The 21,838-nt window shown below is 43.8% G+C and overlaps 1 protein-coding gene across 1 annotated transcript in view; it reads right to left on the minus strand.

Moving 5' to 3' along the window:
• The window catches only part of LIG1 (DNA ligase 1), a gene marked incomplete in the record, with an annotated part of 1,422,011 nt that overhangs the window by 1,056,045 nt on the left and 344,128 nt on the right, over nt 1–21,838 (minus strand). The window contains 1 exon segment of the mRNA XM_044078332.1: nt 16,877–17,128. Coding sequence (XP_043934267.1) covers nt 16,877–17,128 — 252 coding nt within the window.

Below are 21,838 nucleotides of genomic sequence, written 5' to 3' on the forward strand. Positions count from 1 at the left end.
GGATGGATTAGTTCTCAAAGATACTCTGTCTTTGTGAAAAATCAAATAGGGGGTCGAACCGAAGAGCATGAAGTTCAGACACCCTCCTGGCAGATGTAATAGCCACTAGGAATAACGTTTTCCAAGAAAGATATTTTAGGAACAAGAAACAGCTGGCTCGAAGGGGAAGAATCAAGGATGTCAGCACTAAATTTAGATCCCACTGAGGAGGAGGATTCCTGATTGGAGGCTTTAGTAGGAAAATTCCTTTCAAAAGGCCCTGCAGAGCCTATGGGACATAATATTATGATCTGCTATCCCGACATGAAAATTAGAAATAGCAGCCAACTGAACTCTGACTGTGGAAGACGAGGAGCCTGCATGAAAAATCTCTGCTAAGAAGTCCAGAACTGCCTGAACAGGGGCAGTAAAAGGATCAATATTTTGGGCCTTAGCCCAATAAGAGAAACGTTCCATTTGCTTGTGTAAATCCTCCTGGTAGAGGATTTTAGTGAAGTTACTATGATATCTCTAACTGGGTTAGAGATCAAAGGAAGCCTGGCTAAGGAAGGAAGTGGAGCAACCATGCTGTGAGGTTGAGAGAAGGTATTGACCGGTGCAGCTGACCGGATTGGTGAATCAGTAGATCTGGCACTGGGTCCAGATGCCACGGCTGCACCAAAAGGTGATGATGGAGGAACGGGAACCAAACTTGTCGAGGCCAGTAAGGGGCAATGAGAATCAATTTGGCTCTCAAAACGGTAGCTTTCTGGATCACCTGAGGGATCAGAGGAAATGGAGGGAAGGCATAAAGAAGTCCCTGGGGCCAATCCTGGGTCAGAGCGTCTCTGGGGGGATGGCCTGATAGAGGGAAGAGGCTGAAGAAGTCTGGACATTTGCTGTTTTGGGGAGTAGCAAAAAGATCGCAACATGGACGACCCCATTCCAGAAAAATCTCTTCCGCTATGGATTGCTTGAGAGACCACTCGTGAGGCATGAGAATAGCTCTGCTCAATCTGTCTGCTATAATGTTGGTTTCCCAGGGATATGCGTTGCTACCAGAAACCGATGAGAGGAGATCGCCCATTGCCAAAGTCTGAGCGCTTCTCGACACAAGGGGTAGGACTTGGTTCCGCCCTGTTTGTTGATATACCAAACTACAGACATGTTGTCTGTGTGGACTGCAATTGTCCCTACAGGAAGAAAGTCGTTGAGGGCTTGCAACGTTAAAAGCACTGCTCTCATCTCCAGGACATTTATGTGCAGATGGTACTCGAACGGTTGCCACGTCCCATGAACCATCCTGCCCTGATAATGACCCCCCCCACCCGATCAGGGAGGCATCCGTGGTGACAGTGGCTATCGGGGACGGAGGTACAAAGCACCTGCCTTGGTGAACCTGAGACGATGTGATCCACCAAGCAAGATGTTCTTTGCATGTTTGTGTCACCAGAATCTGGTGACGCATTGGGAGTTGTTGGTATGACCACTGCGTGAACAGCATCCACTGAAGGAGGCGCATGTAGAATCGAGCCAGGGGAAGAAGAGTAATGGCCGCAGCCATGAGACCTAATACCTTTAGAACCATTCTGGCCTGTACTTTCTTGCTGGCCAGAATGATCCTGACATGAGTCTGAATGTCTGAAACTCTTTGTTCTGTAAGGGTAGCTGACATCCGAACAGTGTTTAAGTTTGCGCCTATGAAGGTAATAGACTGGCAGGGCGATAAGGATGACTTTTCGAAGTTGACTGAGATGCCCAAATGAGAACAAAGGTCTATTGTGTAATCCCTGGCTTGTATAAGCTGATGCCTGGTGGTGGCTGACAGGAGCCAGTCGTCGAGATACGGAAACACCTGGAATCCTCGGCGTCTCAGGTGAGCCGTGGCCACTGCCATGCATTTGGTGAACACTCTGGGGCTGTAGTGAGACCAAAGGGCAGGGCTCTGAACAGGAAATGACTGGACCCCAGCCGAAAGCGGAGAAATCTCCTGGAGCGTCTGTGAATTTTGATGTGATAGTACGCATCCTGAAGATCTATTGAGCACATCCAGTTGTCCTTCTGTAAGAAGGGCAGAATTGACTGAAGAGTGACCATTCGAATCTTGTCTTCCTGACAGACTTGTTGAGTCTGCTGAGATCCAATATTGGTCTCCAGTCTCCCGTCTTTTGGGGACCAAAAGAACCTTGAGTAGATTCCGGCTCTGAATGGTCTATTGTAACTGGCTGAATGGCTCTTTTGCAGTAGTTTTGCGATTTCTAACTCTGCAATGTCCCTTAGACCGGGTGGTACATCTGGAAGGGAACTTGAGGGGAAAGGACTTTCCTCGAAAGGAATTATGTAACCCTTGGATATGATCGACTGTACCCATCTGTCTTGAGTGAGGGAATGCCAGGCTTCTGGGTACAGTGATAATCTTCCCGACTGCCTCCAAGGAGGGACAGCCGGGCAACACCTCAGGGATGCTGAAAGGGCTTATCAGAGAGAGGCTCCCTGTTTCCCTGGTTCTTCGGACCCCTCTGCCTCTAGAGCGTCTGTTGTTGTTACCCCTCTGCCTCTAGGGGTAAACTGACCACGTGAATCCGGCGTGACTCCTTGGGATTTACGGAACCACATTTTCCCACCTTTCTGTCCTTTGGGATAAGGCCTAGAAGGGGTGGAAAAACGGACTCCAACAGCAGAAAGAGTCTTGCCGTCCTGCTCACACCTGGTCAAGGTCTCCTTCACCTGAGGGCCAAACAAAGCTGACCCATCAAAGGGAGAATTTGTGAAGGACGCCTTAAAGGGATCCGCAAAAATCACATAGCCGCATCCAGGCTTGGCGTCTAAGAGCCACACCTGTGCCTGCGGCTCTACTCGCTCCATCCGCAGCATAAGATATTAGCCGCATGGAGGAGTTAGCAATGGAATTGAGGGTTCCTAGCTGCGAAGCAATCTTTTCTTGAGCCCCTGCAGCTGTAGGATCCTGAACTACTTCTCCCAGCTCCTTCAGGATATCTCTGGAGTCTGGTGAAGTGACAAAGATAATTCAGCGACGCATAGCAAAGGTCGCTGAGGAAAACATCCGCTTGCCGTACCTATCCATGGTCCTAGAGTCCTTATTAGGAGGATGGACGGGCACGGAAGGATCTGCAAGTTCCTTTTGGTGGCCGCAGCCACCACCATGGCATCAGCGGGACACCCTTGGTTAGGAATTGTTTGTCACTAGGGGCAGTGATAAATTTAGAAGGCCTCCTAGGGACTGGCTCTACAGAGTCAGGAGCTGTCCACGCCTTTCGTGCAATAACCTGCATAAGGGGCTCGAACGGCGGAGACACCCAGGAGGTGGAGGGCCGAGATCCAAACGCCTCTAGGTATACTGACTCATCCTCAGAGGGATTGTTGGTGGGCCAGTTTCCCCTCTGTTTCAGAAGTTCTAGGATGTCTGAGAAGGAGACATCCTCAGAGGGGGATCTAGGGGATCCCTCTGACTCATCAAAGTCAGTATCCGAGTGACAGACTCGGGAGTCTACATGCTTCCTCTTACAAGTCCTCTTCCTAGGAGGATCTCCCGAAACATCAGGAGAATCCTCGGAAGAGGGGAAATTCCCAATGGGGAAACCTGAGGCGGAGGATCTCTGGGTCCTGTAGCAAGAGAAGTGGCAGAGATGTCAACAGGTACCATAGAGGGAGGAGCTACGGGAACAGACTGCTGACTGACACTAGTGGCCAGTACACTCTTCATCACCTCGAATGCTCCCCTCCCAGGCAGGTCCGAGAGAACCCGCTCCGAAGAGCTAGGAACTCCAGGAACCACCGAAAGGGAAGTCTCCGAGGCAGATGTCGGAGCCGAGCTCACCAAGGCCGAGGCTCCAAGGGGAAGAGCGGGCCCGGACAAGGGTCCGATGCCACTCACCCCCTCGGAGGAGACCATGGAAGCCCGACCACCGAATCCCTCTAAGGAAGAGGAGATAAGAGTAGGGGCTGAAGGAACAGAAGGGGGTATCCGTCCTCCAGCCGTAGCAGTAACCATGCCCGAAGACTCCAACTCCAAACTCTGGGATAGAGTTGAAGGAGGAACTGTAACGGGGTGTGGACCAACAGTCGTCTGCTGAGACGGACTGTGTAACATTTGGGCCAGTACCTGTGACTTGAGTAATCTACTGACCACTCTCTCTAGGTCATGATCTGACAACCTGGATGACCTTGAAGATCGGCTCCGATGGCTCCGTTCCGATAGAAGAGGCGGCGAGCCGAAAGTATCGGTTCCAAGGAAGGAGACCTCGACCTCTTCCTGGAATGGGCCATCGGAGCCGATACTACTGATCCTGTCGGCACCGACTTCTCGGAGCCGACAGAACGTCTCGATGTATCGGCTCCAGCCGGAGCCGATACAGCCACCAAAGTAACGGTGTCGGAGCCGACACCGATGCCTGCGCCACATGGGTGTCGGAGCCGATCGGAGCCGACATCGAAGTGGTCAACACAGATTCGGCACCGATAGCCATCGGCGAAAGCTTACTGGATCAGAATCGGCTCCAGCCGAGCGATCTCGACTCAATACGAGTCGGAGCCGAGGCCGCAGGCTTAGGAACAGAAGCCTGGGCCTTGGCAGTTTTTGTTGATTTTTGTGGAGCCGACTTAGCCGGAGAGCCCTCCGGCTTAAGAAGACCCCTGAGAATCAACTTGTTGCGTCTCTCCTGCAGGACTCTCTGGCTGAAGGAGTGACAAATAGCACAGGAGTCCTGCAGGTGAAGAGGGCCCAAACAGTACAGGCAAGAAGTGTGACCGTCTGTCAGAGACATCTTCTGACAGCACGAGTCACACTTCTTAAAACCTGAAACCCTCTCCTTAGACATGGTGCCTAAACACAACACACACAGACACACCAGTCAAAATTAAATTAAACAAATACCAAGAGGTATTTTATAAAAAACACCAACACACACACCCTAACAGGGGGGGGGATGGGATAGGGAAAATTGACTAACAAAAATTTAAAAGAGACAGGGATTTCTGTCAGAAAAAGGGTAGAATTAAAATTAAACTATCAAAAAATTAGTTTTAAACTAAAAGGGGCTTGAAATATCACAAATGTGAACTACTTACCAGGAGCTGGTAAAGAGAAGACCTCCCAAGCGAAGCGGCAAACGAGATCTGGGTACTTCCTGCCTTGCATCATGGGATATGGGGCTGCCTCGAGCTGGTAAAAGGAGTTCTCGAGCTAAAGCAAGTGCCGAGTCGGAGCCGAGGATCGGCTCCGAACCCATCAAGCAAGAATGAAGGCGAGATTGACAACTTAACATTAGCTGTTAAAACAGCTTTTGGGTAATTTTAGCAAAATTTCTGACAGAAATTTAAATACTAGAGGCACTTAGCTCAGCCAAGTCCGAGACCACGTCTATGCTGTAGAAGCGGCAAACGAGATCTGGGGAAGCAGTAGTGGGGCATCCTGGGATATGAGGAGGCTCAGCCAATAAGAGACTTCGTTCTATAGTATAGCGTGCCGAGTCGGAGCCGAGGATCGGCTCCGAACCCATATGTACAGAATGTAGGCGAGATAGGATCACATTACATCTAATCCTTCGACAGCTGATGGGAGACAGGGAAGTTATTTACAGGAGACTGCTAACTTACAAAGCTCCTAACAGAGGGATTACTAATCTGGTAGCTACTCACTATAACACTGAGGATTCGAGATCATGAAGACAACTCACTTAGTGCCCCAACAAGCATTAGGGATCAGCCAATTTTATATGACAACTCTGATCTTGAGACGACACAACCGTATTCAGAACTGGGGGCAAATTTTGTGTGTGTGTGTGGGGGGGGGGGGGTGGTGGCAGGTTGGTCTTCACTGAAAGACAAGTCTGGATTAAGGGAGAATGATAAAAGTTGGATGGAAACTGGGGTCATTTCCAAAAAAGGATTAACCATTGTGGATAAGGTGGTGGATTGAGTCATTGGAGAGACAAATTGCTTTGAATCATCTCCCTTTATCCCCATTTTCTACATGGGGTTGGGGTATGGTGTCACTTGTCACTATCTTTCCCTATTCAATGCCACTCTCCTACCTTCAACAGTCATGTTTACCTGTCACTTTGAATCTCTAGGCTTTATAGAACTTTTAATAGAGCCAAAACAAATGCGACAGATGTAGAATGATGTGGGAAAGAGAGGGTCATCCCACCTGAGGTTTGGGGTATACTTCACCAGTATTCTAGATACACTACCATGGCACACAGATTTCATTATTTTGACTGACAGTGTTTAAATTCTTTTGTACAACATCTATGCACACAGCCACCCCATCCTTTTGCTGGAGGAATAATAAGGAGTCTGTTGGAACGTGGACAGACTTCATTTGGGAATGTAGCAAACCGACTCCTCTCAAAAGATAGATGCAACACCTTTGCAACACCTTATGGCCAAATAAGGTGGTCATGACACCAGCATTATTTCTCATAAGTTTATTAAGTTGCAATAAGTTAAAATCATCAGATGATGGTAGACCGAAGTAATCTACCATCATCCGATTTTAACTTATTACAACTTATTATGCTGGATGGCAGAACCATAACTAAAGCATGGAAAACTAACAGTCCTCCTCCCAATCAAGTCTTCTGAGAAATCGTAGAAGAAATTAGGTCTTTAGAAAGGAGTGTGGAGAATGACAGGGTAAAGAACAAAATGATTCAGAAATGGGCAGGATGAATGAGGAAAATGCATCTCCAAGGAGAACTTTGTTTAGGCACATAAAGGGTGATAGAAATGAAGCACTTCAACATGTTTCAGTATTAGAACGCAGTAGCTCATGAACAGTAGGTCATACATTGGAAAACTAAGAGGCATCTGCAAGCTGAAAACATAATTGGTATCCACAGTGAAAACATAACTGTAAGACATACACAGCTTGAGTTAACGTTTGCAAAGGTTTATGGAAAGTATAAAATCGTCCATACTGTAAATCATATGGAGTGCTTGCCAGAAGCAAATAACTCTTTTGGGGGCAAACTGGTGGATGAAACTACATGTCATGGAAGACTTGTTCAAGCAGTGGAATTTAGGAAAAAGAATTATACAAGGTAAGAAACCCCTAGTCTGATCAACATGTATAGCAGGCAAGCAAGCTCAACACTATACTATAAAAAATGTTTATATCTTTAGTGAACACAGCCATACTTGCTGCAACAGACAGTTTGCTCCACAGTAAGAAATTCATTTTTTTAATACACTACTGTGAACATGTGCATACAGTGGTGAAAAAGCTGCGTGTGGCAAGTGATTGCGGCTTACGACAGCACATATTACTAACCACTGTAGCTGTCAGTGTGACTTCACTTACCCAGTACAGTGACTATGTATGGTTTCTTACAGTTCAGTTTGTATTTGTATCTGTTACCTACGAGCCACACAGATCTTTTTCAGACTCAGCCTAGGAACAATGTCTGGTTAAGTGACTTGCCCAGAGTCAAATGGTGGCTACAAACATCAAACTCTGGACTACAGGAAGCAGCTCGTCGACAGCTCAAAGCTGTAATCCACTGCCTTTTTTACTAATCTGTAAAGGACAACTCTGTATATACAAAGGATATTGGTACATGTATGCAGTGCTGCAAATATTGATTTTGGCTAGTGTATATGTGAACATATGGTAAAATGTACATTGTGATTCATGTAAACTGCATAGCTCAATAATTCAGAGAATACTGCTGCATGGTACTACCAGGACGAGAGTCTCGGCAACAATATTATATTACATACAAAACAGAGCAATAAACCCTCATTTCCTTTAAAGAAAACTTCAAGGACTGGATGGGCTAGCAAACTTCGTGACTATTCTAGACATGAAGAGTTTATACACAAGCTGACACCGTCTTTATAAAAAAATGGAAAAGGTTATTCGCACATAAATGCCTGTAGCTCACAGATCCTACTAGCCGAAATAAACACAAGTACAAAAAAAAAATCTATCTTTCAAATCAGAACCTTGAAATGTGCTGTACCAGCTGATTCAAAGGGAATTTGAGTCAGTTTTTCTAACACAAAGTTCAAGCTCCATGGTGTGGTAAAAGTATTTAGGCGGTCTCAAATGTAACACCTCCTTTAGGAATGGTTTAATTGATAGTAATGCAGTCAGAAGGGGGTCCATATGTATGCAGGCTGAAAGATGCATTTTCACTGTGGCATAAGCAAGCCTTGATCTGTACAATTCTAACTCGTCTACCAGCTCTGGAAAAAAAAGACCACCAAAATACCAGAATGATGCTGATGACTATACAGAATGCAAACCATACTGTGGCAAAAAATAACTGAAGTTGACGCAAGAGGAAGTCACCTTTACACTAAGAACATGCAGATGTCCCAGGGACAAGGACATCCACCCAACTGACAGGGAAAATGAGCAAAGTTCTGGAAGCTGAGCCTTCAGGAGCAGTTGTAGCTACTGCAACAATGATCCATACAATGGACATTTCAATGGATGTTTCAACAGAGAATTCCAAACACAGAGGTGTCTGATGATCAGAATGCAAAGGGGAGAAATGCATTAAAAAGAAGTAAAGAGGTCTTTCAAACAGCAGGTCATGCATCAACAACGGAACCACCTGTAAACTGCATCCCGTTTATACATCTTCCAACAGATTAGTGCATCACAGTATCATAATTTACCATACTACAATGACCTGCCCTTAGTACATGGCACAAAAAGTACAGTTTTGTACCTACCATAATTGTAGATGTTAGAGTGCTAATACAGCTGCAGTAATCACATATGGGGTTCTCTGCAGTCAGGCGGTCCCTCGGTCGGCCGAATTCCAAAGTCTTGGTCCGGCGTCGGTTGTTGTCGCTTTCTTTCCTGACGTCAGTGAGACAGGGGTTTATAAGACACAGCCGACGCCATTTTCTTCAGTCTTTCTTGCCCCAGATGTCAGGTGCCCCCAAAAGGAAGGCAATACATAAATTATAAATATAACCATGCAATGCAATGTAATCAAAAATCAGTAGTTGCAAGCAAATACACCATTGAAGGATAACCCAGACAGGTTGTATGAAGAGGTGTTGGCCACTAGGCCTTTACCAAGAGGGGAAGGAGGGAGGGAAACCTGTACTGCAGCTGTATTAGCACTCGAACATCTACATTTATGGTAGGTACAAAACTGTACTATGTTCATCGTGCATACAGCTGCAGTAATCACATATAGGTAGAATCCCAAAGCTACGCACAGGGTGGTAGGCACTAGGTTGAACTGGGAGGAGCCAGAATGCCCTGCAACACAGCAGTGGCAAAGCCTGCTCTAGTTTTGGAGTATAAAGGCAGGTGGTAGTGTTTTGTGAAGGTATGCACAGAACTCCAAGTGGCTGCCTCCAAAATATCTTTGGTAGGGACTCCTCTGAGGAAAGCTGTAGAGGTAGCTGTGGCCCTTGTGGAATGGGATCTGATGCCTGTAGGAACAGATTTGCCATGAAAGGAGTAACAAAAACGTATGCAGTGGCCTATCCATTTTGAAATAGTCTGTTTGGAAATTGGCTTCCCTTGAGCTCCTACAGCATAGGACACAAAGAGTTGTTCTGATTTCCTGAAAGGCTTTGTTCTGTCCAAATAGTAACGTAGCTGTCTATGGATGTCTAAAGAATGTAGCAGCCTTTCCCCTTTGTTTTGAGGATTGGGGTAAAAGGTAGGTAAGTGTATGGCCTGATTTAAAGCTACCCTGGATACTACCCTTAGGCATAAATGACGGGTTGGTTCGTAGGGAAACCCTGTCCTGATGGAAGATGAGAAAGGGCTGCACAGCCATGAGGGCTTGCAGTTCCGAAACCCTACGAGCTGAGGTAATGGCCAGAAGGAAAGCTGTTTTCCAGGACAAATATTGCAAATGTGCTGAGGCAGCTGGTTCAAAGGGAGGCAATGTTAATTTTTCTAGAATGTAATTAAGATCCCAGGCTGGTATTGGTTGTTTCCTTGGAGGTCTTATATTCTTAGCCCCTCTGAGGAACTGTCTTAAGAGTGGGTGAGAGAATAAGGGTGGGTCAGTGTTGTATTCTGCAGAAATGGCTGAGGCATGAATTTTGATGGAGGAAAATGAAAGTCCACTGTTCAACAGCTCAGCTAGATACTGCAATATCTGAGGTAAATTCAGTTTTCTAGGATTCTGGCCTTTTTTCTCATTCCAAGCGCAAAACCATTTCCATTTAGCGGAGTAAGACTTTCTAGTAGATGGCCTTCTGGCCTCCAAAATGACTTCCTGCACCTCTTTGGAGAGTAGGATCTGTTGTGGTGTTAAGGAATTTTCCATGCAGCCAGATTGAGTGTTTTCAGCTGACTGTGAAGAGTTTTGTAGCTGTGCTGAGTCAATAGAAGAGGCATTAGAGGTAGGGTCCAGGGAGGAGTATGCATGCGTTAGGCTCCTCAGTAGTGGGTACCAGTGCTGTCTTGGCCAGTCTGGTGCAATCAGTATCATCTTCGGTCTGTCTGCTCTTGCTTTCAAGAGCACCTTGGGCAGAAGAGGCAAAGGTGGGATGGCGTAAACTGTCCGTGCTGCCCAACTGAAAGAAAGGGCGTCCACTCTCCAGGCCTTTGGATGGAAGGTCCTTGAGCAGAACTTTGTCAATTGATGATTCCTGTGGGAGGCAAAGAGATCTATGTCTGGCCTTCCCCACGCTTGGACTATCTTTGTAAACACTTGAGGATGCAACTTCCATTCGTGTGGGTCTGTCATATTTCTGCTTAGATTGTCTGCCAGCGTGTTTTCCAATCCTGGCAGGTACTGTGCTTGAAGTTCGATTTGCCATTCCAGAGCCAGGTTCCAAAGTGACATGGCTAGCCTGCACAGGGGGTATGAATGTGTTCCTCCTTGTTTGTTTATGTACCACATTACTGTTGTGTTGTCTGTTCTTATCAATAATTGTCCTGGATGCAGGAGGTCCTTGAAAGCTGTAATTGCATTTATCACTGCTAGCATTTCCTTTTGATTGATGTGAAGGTGCTTTTCCTTTTGGGACCATTTGCCCTGAATGCACCTGTCTGTCATGTGTGCCCCCCAGGCGTAGTCTGAGGTGTCTGTTGTGATGACTTGATTTGCTTGAGGCTTGCAGAATGTTTGTTTGACATGCTTGGGCCCACCATATAAATTCCTTTTGCAAACACGGAATTATTGGTATTATTGTTTCCAAACTGTGGCTGTGTTGAGACCATAGGTTCTTTAGGTACCATTGAAGTTTCCTCATATGCAACTTTGCACATGGGATTAGAAGAATGCAAGATGCCATGAAGCCCAGAGCCTGCAGGATTTTCCTTGCAGTTAGCCTGGTACAATTTGCTAGTATTTTGAAGTACTGAGTTAGTTGCCCTTGTTTTTCTGGCGCAAGATAGGCCATCTGGGTGTTTGTGTCCAAGTTGGCACCCAGGAAAGTTATTTTCTGAGATGGTGTTAGCCTGGATTTCTCTTTGTTGACTGTGTATCCCAGAGAATTCAATAACCGTGTTACATAAGCCAGATGTTCCAGAAGTATGTGCTTGTTGTCCGCTTGGATCAGGCAATCGTCCAAATAAGGGTAAATTTGTATCCCTTGAAGTCTGCAGTAGGCAATTACTGATGCCAGGCATTTCGTGAATACTCTGGGTGCAGTAGATAAGCCAAAGGGCAATGCAGAGAATTGATAGTGGATTGAACCTGCAAGAAATCTGAGGTATCTTCTGCAGCTTTGTCTGATTGGGACATGCAGGTATGCCTCCTTGAGGTCCAATGTTACCAGCCAAAACTCCTTGCCCAGCATGGGAAGAAGCTGCTGTAAGGTGAGCATCTTGAATTTTGGTACGAGTAGAAATGTGTTTAGGATGGATAAGTCCAAAATGGGCCTCCAGTCGGTTCCTTTCCTTGGTACCAGGAATAGTCTGGAATAAAAGCCTTGACCTTGCTCGTGAGTAGGTACCTCTTGAATAGCTTTCATGTCCATGAGCTTTGAAATTTGTATTTGAGCCTCTGCCCTTTGATTGTGTGGCAGGTTCAGCATGCCTCTCATTTTTGGAAGAGTGTGAAAATGAAATCTGTAGCCTCTGTTTATAATGTCCAGGATCCATTTGTCTGTTGTGATAATATGCCAATTTCTTGTAAATAATGCCAGTTTTCCTCCCAAGGGTGCTGCCAGCTGAGACTTGCTTGGCATGAAAAGGGGGAAGTCATTGGGTTTGTTTCCTGTATTGTTGTGCACTGTCTTCGCCACCTCTTGGTGGTGGAGTTTGCCATTGTCTGCCTCTATATGATCCTTGAGATTGTCCTCTGCCCCTTGTGCGTCTGTATCTACCTCTTTGGGGCTTGTCCGTGGCTGGAAAGGACCAGTTTTTTGAAGGCCAATTTCTGCTAAAACATGGTGGTTGAACCTGTAGAAAAGCCTTGACAGTTTGCATAGATTTAGCTTTTTCTTCCATTTTCCGTAGTATCTCCTCAGCATTAGTACCAAATAATACATTCTTTTGTAAAGGAGCATCTAGTAGTTTAGCTTTAACATGATCAGGCACAAGGTTTGTTCCCTAAGCCAGGCATGCCTACGAATTACTGATCCTTTAACAGCAGCTCTACTTGAGGCCTATAGAGCATCATAGCCACATTGTAAGGTGTGTTTACCCAACTTGTTCTGCACTATGCATCATATCCTGCAACTCCTTCAAATCTGGTTGTTCAGGTTGTGACATTTTATTCCTTAATTGTGATAACAGAAACTGCTGATATTTAAGCATATGGAACTGACAATTTAAGGCCCTCATGGCTAGGGTGGCCAAGGTATATACCTTTTTCCCCACCTTTCTAAGGATCTAGACTCTCTTTCGGAAGGCAGTGGATTCTTAGCAGTAGAGGCCTTCATTCCCTTGGGGCCTTGAGAAATGGTTTCAGGGTCAGCATTATGGCTTTTGTAAAGAAACTGGTGAGAGTTAGGAACTCTGTAGTACCTATCAGGCTTGACTGGGGCAGGAGGCAGGGAATCCGGATTAAGGCAAGCCTCCGAATAAACATCAAGTATGTCCAAGACAGGAGGTATCGCCAGAGGTCTGTGCTGAGGTAACAAAAGAAATTCCCCAAGTCTTTTCTTGGAATCAGAAAAGTCTTGGCCTTCCCAATGGAAGTGTTCCCTCAAGGTGTGCAAGGTTTCCCCAAAAGAAAAATCCTCTGGGGGAGATACAGAAGGAATGGACTGCTCTGCATCCGAATCTTCATATGGGGAGTACAAGTGTTCCTCTTCATCAGGAAGTTCTGAAATAATGGAGCCCTGGTCAGAAGAGGGAGAATCTTCCTCCACTCTGGGTCTCTTGTCTGGAGGGGGTTGGGAACCCCTGATAAGAGTAATTAAATCCTCAGCCATTTTTAGCATCTGCTTTTTAGGCATGGGGCCTGGAGGTGGGCCCTGTGCAACAGGCCTCTTGGGATGCATGGCTGATTTGGACTTAGTAAAGGCCTTAACGGAAAAGGAAGATGAGGGTCTAAAGACACCATGGGTGGAAGTGGACCTGTCCACATTAGGAAGCTCAACACTCACAGTGGCTTCGGTGGTTGTAGTCTGGGTATGGGCCGAGGTACCTGTGGTCTCTGGTACAGAAGACACCGCCAAAGAAGTGTCGTCGGTAGTCAGGGACTGCATAGGCGTCTCGCTGAGAACCGGACCACGTGTAGCCGGTTTTGGCGTGGTGTCGGTGGAGACCGCTGACCTCGCGTGTCAGTCCTTGTCCTTGCGTTTTTTGGACAAAACAGTAGTCGGAGTCTCCGACGACATTTTATAATCAAAGGCTGTACCAAAACAGTGTTGGGCGAACTCCGCCCGACCCTTAATAGTTAATTTATTGAAAGTAGCGCAAAAGCGACAGCCCGAGACGTCGTGGTCTGGGCCTAAACAAGGTATGCAGAGGGAATGGAAATCCTTATGCGGTATTTGCTTCCCACAAGAAATACAATTGTTAACTTTTTCTGACATCGGTCTGAGGCAAGAAAAAATTTCCCCAACGGGGTACTTAGCTTTAAAGAAGACTTCGGTTTCCAATTAATCATAAATTCAGGAGCTGGCCGACCGGCACTTGCGAACTGCTTCGGGCACCACGCGGCAAAAAAGACTGATGAAAATGGCGTTGGCTGTGTCTTATAAACCCCTGTCACACTGACGTCAGGAAAGAAAGTGACAACAACCGACGCCAGACCAAGACTTTGGAATTCGGCTGACCGAGGGACTGCCTGACGGCAGAGAACCCCATATGTGATTACTGCAGCTGTATGCACGACGAACATCGTGCGATGCATTCTTTCCTTTCCTTAGATGTAGCTCAGAATGGTTCAGATTCAAATGCAGCAGAAAAGAAGGCATCACCAGCCACCAGTGTAATGTTCACAGTGGCCTGGTGCTTCTTCTCAACTATCCTAGTCCAAGCCATGTGGACTGCTTTCGACTCTGTCCCTTGCACAAAGAGGCCCTCTCCAGCTCCAATAATCACTGAGGAGTAAATAAAGACTGAAGGAAATATTTGCCAGTTATCAGAATCTTGCTTTACAGATACAGTTTAGCAAGTATACCAAAGTCGCTACTACTTTTTAGCAGCCTGGACAAAAGAAGAAAGGAATGTCTCTTTGGTAGAAGCTGCAGTGTTAAAGTCACTGTCCAGGCATATAATTACAGTGCTATATCTAAGGGGGGCAACCACCTGAGCCATCCAAGAGTACTACCTCTATCTTGAAAGCTTAGAAATATTACAGAGCAATGTAAGGGTTAGGGTATACTGGTTTAGAAGTAAAGCGTGCAATGGGATCTTCTCTAGCTTCATGTGTTAAAATTCAAAAGAATGATACACATTTTACACTGCTGCTACACTTTATTACAGTCTAAGCACCTAGAAGGATTTTAGTAAAAAACAAAACTGCAAACTTCAAACAACAAAATACAAGGAACAAACCACACTAGGACCAATGATAAGGGTTAGCGCTTTCGTTTACTGAATTTAGCAAACTTCTTCAGACAAGAGAAAAGGACAAATAAATGCATTTATATAAATTCACAAATCATTACATCATTTCCTTCTCACAAAGACCAAGCCTCAAATTAAAGTACCAAACCACTTACAAACATAGATAAAAAGCATCAATACAAAAATCATACATAAAGGTGTATATGTTAAAACAATACATAAATTAAGTCATAAAAATAAAAATTAACACATATAAAGCATGTGCGTATATTTTTAAAATCATAAAAAGTGTATACAAAATTATACATATAAAACACGTATCTCTCTTTGAAGATATTGTGAAGGGGAGACAAGTGCATCAATGTGGTTATAAATAAAGCATGTGTAAGGCCTTATCTCATCAAGGCCTTCATTTTCAAAATGCCTTTAATAGAAAATGAATCATTTAAACCCGGAGAAGTTAAAGCATTCAGCTTAAGCTGCCAAATAAGTTCCTTCTCATCTAGTTTCAAATCTTTAGGTCCACCCCTCATGTTGTCACATATTTTCTCAATAACCAGGAATCTAAACTCAAGGTTAGGAAAGGTATTAATGTGTCTAGCCAAGGTGTTATTCAAGTTCTTTTTGTCAATTGCATATATATGTTCATAAATTCTACTTTTGAGGGGTCTTTCTGTTTTGCCCACACAGAAAGCAGGGCATTTCAAACATGAACTCAAGTAAACAACACCTCTTGTATTGCAATTGAATTTACCTTTGATGTAATACTGTTTTTCATTTATAACAAAAGAAGTGACAACATTAATGTATTTACACCAATGGCAAGCTTCGCATTTAAACATGCCACAATGTGGTAAGTGGCATCTTGGGGTGCCATTCTCAAGAATACCTTTCAGGTTCCTGTCTTTTCTAAAAACCACAAAGGGAGAGTCCCCCACATGATTTCTGATCGATGCATCATCAAAAAGAAAAACATTTTTAAAAATAATTGATTTCAATAAAGAAGCGTCAATAGAAAAGGTGGTAATGAAACTCAATCTAGCTATGTCAGTATCGGGTGGTGCACCTGAACGGCTACAGTCAGTTATAATCTCATTCGGGCCAGCTATCAATACATTATGATCAACCCCACCTGGTTCCATAAGGGTGTTCAAGTGTCTGTCATTTGGTTCAATGGTACTAAGAAAATCATTCACAGTCAATAAAGATTTAAAAAAAACTTTTGTTCTTTTAAAGGAAACTTCACCAATGACATCTTCCACCAACGTAACAGGATAACCACGCTTAATAAACATTTCCTTCAATAAATTACACTCCTCCATAAAATCACTTTCCAGGGGAAACCATCCTTGCAGCCCTGTACAAGTTGGCCCTTGATAACTCTTTTCCTTTTATGGAGGAGTGTAATTTATTGAAGGAAATGTTTATTATTTTTATGACTTAATTTATGTATTGTTTTAACATATACATCTTTATGTATGATTTTTGTATTGATGCTTTTTATCTATGTTTGTAAGTAGTTTGGTACTTTAATTTGAGGCTTGGTCTTTGTGAGAAGGAAATGATGTAATGATTTGTGAATTTATACAAATGCATTTATTTGTCCTTTTCTCTTGTCTGAAGAAGTTTGCTAAATTCAGTAAACAAAAGCGCTAACCCTTATCATTGGTCCTAGTGTGGTTTGTACCTAGAAGGATTTGTCTGCAAAAATAAGACATCCAAAGTTTATACACTAAAAAGTCTTCTTTTATTCAGAGCATTTAAACAGAGTTATCACCTTCTTAAAGAGGGAGGGATATGGTGAAATGCATCTGCCTCACTCAGCAGTACATACAACAGAGAGTAACAAAGTATTTGTCTAAAAAATGGACGTACACTAATAGCTACTGTACTCAAGTAGAATGCTTTCTTTAAAATTTATTAAATTGCAAGTAAAGCAGTCAGACTGTGATGAAAAATACCAGAACTGCAACTTACCAAAGAATCCACTGATAGTTTTCTTGGGCTTTTCCACTGCTTCCTGTTCAGTGGCCTTTTTTTCTTCAGAGCCAGCACTTTTATGGTCTGCTTTAGTCTCTGGCTGTCTTTCAGTCTTTGATTTGTTACATTCTGCTTCCTGTCTTACAGGTTCCTTGTCAGGGTCTTCCTTTGGTTCTGATGCAGTCTGCTCTTTGGCTTCTTCGACTTCCATCTTCTCCTCCTCTTCAGACACCACACCATTCTGCTGCCCTGCAATGGAAGTGTATTCCAATCAGTGCTTCTCACATGTCTATAAACAATATTTATACTCAGATTACCATAATGAGCATTCCCAAAACCAAAACAAAGGTGTACAACCTCTCCTAGACAATAAAAACACCACAACAAAGTTCATACAATGCAGTCTGTATAAAAATGTTACACAAAGCAATTCCTTTTCTCAGTCTGTACCACTAGTATCTCCATACATGCACATGAAGCTGTTTCTGTATATTTATTTTACATAAGCAAACTACAATGATAGCACATTTGTGTATGGTATTCATCATAAAAGCAGATCTTCAAAGAAAGGTCACTGAAATAGCAAACCACAAGATTTCAGTTTACTGACTAAATGAGCTGCATTCATCCAGCCATTTCTTCAACAGCAGTTTACCTCCTAGCAAAAGATAATGAGGATCCCCTACATAAAAAGCACTGACATGCACACTCTTCACAGTACATGTGTGTACTGCCTGAGCCAACAAATACAGAGATGTAAAACGTTTATCTTTATTTCAACTGATAATCACTAAATTTACTAAATAAATAATTACTGAGCAGGTAGGTGGTGGCTGGACAGGTTTACTGCTACAGTAACCTGTCTTCAAAGTTTGTGTGAAGTTTGCCCTCACAGTAACTAGATTTTCCTACTTCAGGAAGGATCACTGTAACAGAAAATTCTGATACAGATGTAGAATTCCAGGCTGTAAAAGGAGCATCCCAGCAGATGGACAGTTAAAGAATCCCACGTAGCACAAGCACGCCAAAATGTTTCAAACCACTTACCTTCAAGTTAGTAGTGTTCTGTGAATGTGTGAACAACCATCTAGGTAGCGGCTTATTAAAATGCCCCAAGTAGAAATACTTCTAAAATAGGACACAGATTACCGCTCAAGTACACATTGTGGTCAAACATGACTCGAATTAATTCTATACTAAATTATTACAGAAGGCAATGCATTAGCCTCTCCAGTGGCATAAAGGGATAAAGCCCTGACTACAACTCAGGTGTCCTCATTTCAATTAACAGCATGAGTGCTTGACAAAGAAGGCAAGGGAAGGTCAGTGGCCATGCCTATTGCTCTAGAAAGACAGACGACATTCAGAGGAATGAGAGCAAGTCTTTCAAAGGAGGCAACTAAGGAGTGGCATAGGCTGACCATCTAAGCTGGTGACAGCAGCCCTTACCTGCATGTGTAAAGTAGTACGCTTAACACAGGTGGCTCATATACCCATGTCAGCACAGAGAGGAGGGGGTTAAGGAACATTTACAACATCTTCAGTTTTTAGGATTGTAGCAAGGATGGCACTCCCCCAAGATGTCTGTCAGGGTGATAGATCCTTGGGATGACGCTCACTAAAGAGGATCTAGGGCACCACCCCAACACCTCTAGGGGCAAATGAGCTTGAGTGCACTAGGCAAAGGCTTAATAACATCTAAGGCAATGCATTGAACCTGCAAGTTTGATAAAGTCCATTTTCAAACATGCAGACTTTTTTTTGTTGATAATCTGCTTCTTCCTGGTATATACCAGATGCTTGTGAACATCTGCAGTATAGAGGAGGAGGTCTTCAGGATTTGGGTAGTTTGAGTTTTAGAATGGCAGCAGAATGGACACAGAAACACCACCCTTTGATGACTGTGGCACAAAAAAAGTCAATTTTTAGTGAGGTTCTTCTCAGTTTAGAGCATTTTGTAAGACTTACACATCAATGCTTTTTACTCGAACAGCTTTCTGGCTGAAATCACACCAAGATAACAGAGTTCTAGGAAAGATATATCGTCCATTGGATCCATTGACTCAGTTGGGAATCAAATCAGCTTTCAGCATTAACCAAGTCCCATAAAGAACAGATATATCCTTTTTGGTGGTCCAAACTGCAGAATTAAGGCACTCTTAACAAAAGGATTTGCTGCAATCAGTGGAAAACCGTACAAAAGCAATGTACACAGAACAGTCTTGAGCAATGCTGAAACCAAGAGATCCGTGCAGCGGCAAACTAGATCAGGAGGTAATTCCAGCAATGCATCATGGGATAAGGGGCTTGGTCTCGAGCTACTGCTAAACCTTGAGCTTTGCTATCAGCCGTGTCAGAGCTGAGGATCGGCTCCGAACCCATCAGTGAGAATAAACAGCGAGGTTTAACAACTTCACATCTGTAGAAATCATGAACCTTAATTATAATAATGAGCAAGGTCAGCTTAAAAATGAAATATTCAGGCAGTCTTGTAAACTGCCAGAAAACATCTTCTTCAGAGTATACTTAACCTGATAAGGTAAAGCTGAAACTCTCCCATTTCTGAATATTTAGATTTCTCCCATTTCTGAATATTTAGATTTCAAGTGTTAAATCTTTTAGCTTTCACCCTTCAAGTTAAGTGCTTCTCTGAAGATGAAGCCTTCTGGCAAGGAACCAGACAACAGTGACTACACTACTGGTGAAATACCCAAGGGGCAGTAGAGATATGAAATGCAAGTCAAGTCATACGTCTTCCTAACATGTGTGTCAGGGTATGGCTCAGTCAAGGGAACTCACTTGTTTTTGGAAAGGGCCAAAGCACTTGAGGTGCTAAGCTCCGCTGCAGGGGAAGGGGGATCATTACTCTCTTGCCAAACAGCAACAAAATCTTTGCTAAATTTTCAATAGGCAAAAATGTCTGGGACAAATACTTGGTGGTGAGGAAGTAGAATGGAAGACATTCATCTCCTAACACACTGTGTAAAGGCAGTAGGGCCTACATGTCCATAGATAAAAATCAGCCTAGATGAAACAGAAAGGATGCCAAAAAAACAAATGTCTGTTCAGGAATATATCCTCTAGATTCACCCTAAAGACCTGCACAACATGTTGGCCTACAGCAAAGCTGGCAAACCACCCCCAACTATAATGCAAATAATACTGTGGAATGATGATCTAAGAGAGTCACTGTTCCACTGTTGGCCTCCAAAGGAGCTTCAATAGATGGCTCTGCTCCTGATGCTAAGTTTGCAGGGCTTACTCATATGATACCTCTGCAGAATGATTTCCTGAGGCATACACGGAACTGATGTGGTCTCTGTGGCCACACACATCCTGCTTACCTGCCTGCCTGCTTCCCTTATCACCTTTCTGGGTTTTTCCATTTTCCTGTTGCTCTTTTCTTTGTGCATTCTAGGCTCTAAAAGAGCAGAAAGCTCCTATTAATGTTGAGGGGGCAAGTTCCTTCTGGCTTAAGCAGACAACTGTTAATGTTTCAAAAAGCCCTTCAGCATTCTTCTCTACTTTTCATCATTTTCTTTCCAGACAAGACTCTAAATTCTAAAACATTACTCTTTCTACTAGTCCACAAGATGATCCTCTCCATGACAGAAAAGGCACTAAGTGTGGACATCCTTTGTTGGGGTCTGTCTGGCATTTGCACATGCATTGGTAACCTCTCCTTTTAGAATAATTACTCTAAAGTATCAGTATCAGCAATTCACTGAAAAGGGTAATCAAACAATTAATGTCAACAAGACTTTAAAATAAAAAATGTACTTCTCTTTCTGGAAGATACTTTACCAAGCTGCTGCATACTGATGATGAAACTAATGGACCACAATAAAACAATAGACAGAGTGGGTGGTTTTCCCCTTTCTACCTGGATCAGTTTGACATCTCAGGATTGGGAAGGAGAAAAGTCCATAAAACACACATCCCAAAGTTTGGGAGTTAAGCCAGTCGACGTACATCCACCTGTTGGAAATTCCAGTTCATCATAAATGCAGCTTCAGCACTGATCCCTATAACACACATCAGAGATTGCCAAGCAATAAGGAGTAAGGATAACTTGGGGAAGGTGGATGGGAGTTTATACTGCAGCAGTGATACCAGCATTAAAACATTTACTGGTATGGTAAGTGATTACACAGCTTTACTAAGTCCTTCATAGGTATCTCTGCTTCAGTATAATTTGTGATTAACAGGAAAAGTACTATGAAATGAAAGACCTCCTCCCCACCCAAGGTCGAGTCCTCCAGTCATGAGGGCTGGAGCAGGACCTAGTCAAACTGATTTACCAGACAGCCTAAAGAAAACAAAAATCCGTTGAACAACTATATCCTTGACAGGTTGCACAGCTCATAGGAGTACATGTCCCTCTGCTACTCTGCTCACCTATATACCATACGAGTGTGGTATTTTCCATGACTACTGCAAAACTCCTGGTAGCCAGACACTCAAAGATCTGACTAAGGGCACCTTAAGAATCAGAGGCACCTGACATCCTGAGGTAAAGTCTGAATTCTTAGTTATGCTTGCCATTGTGAAGCTGTACCTGAAGCAGCTATGCCCAAGGCATTATCGCCACATTTAAACCTGCCTTTAAGTGCAGTCTTTAGAAGTATGAACACTCTATTGTTAAGGAATGAGATAGAACGGATTCCACCACCTCTGCCACATACTTTATGTCTCGGTGATCCTGTAGCATAGGTTTGGCAATTAATTGGTTTTTTTTTTTTTTTTTTTTTTTTTTTTTTTTTTGCTTTTTTCTGAGGAACCCTCAGAAAACTCCAGCCCTAAACCAACTTCTAAACCAATATTCTGCAAATTGCCCTCTACGCTCATTCAGCAAAACCTTGCTCTGCATAACCAAAGCCAATAGCACTGCAGGAAAAAGTCTGTTGTCCCACACCATTGCTAGGGAATGGAATAACCTCCCCCAAAGTATCTCCTCTG

The sequence above is a fragment of the Protopterus annectens genome, chromosome 1.part1 (genome assembly GCF_019279795.1).
Source record: "Protopterus annectens isolate FY-2018-M chromosome 1.part1, PAN1.0, whole genome shotgun sequence".
NCBI classification, from domain to species: domain Eukaryota; kingdom Metazoa; phylum Chordata; order Ceratodontiformes; family Protopteridae; genus Protopterus; species Protopterus annectens.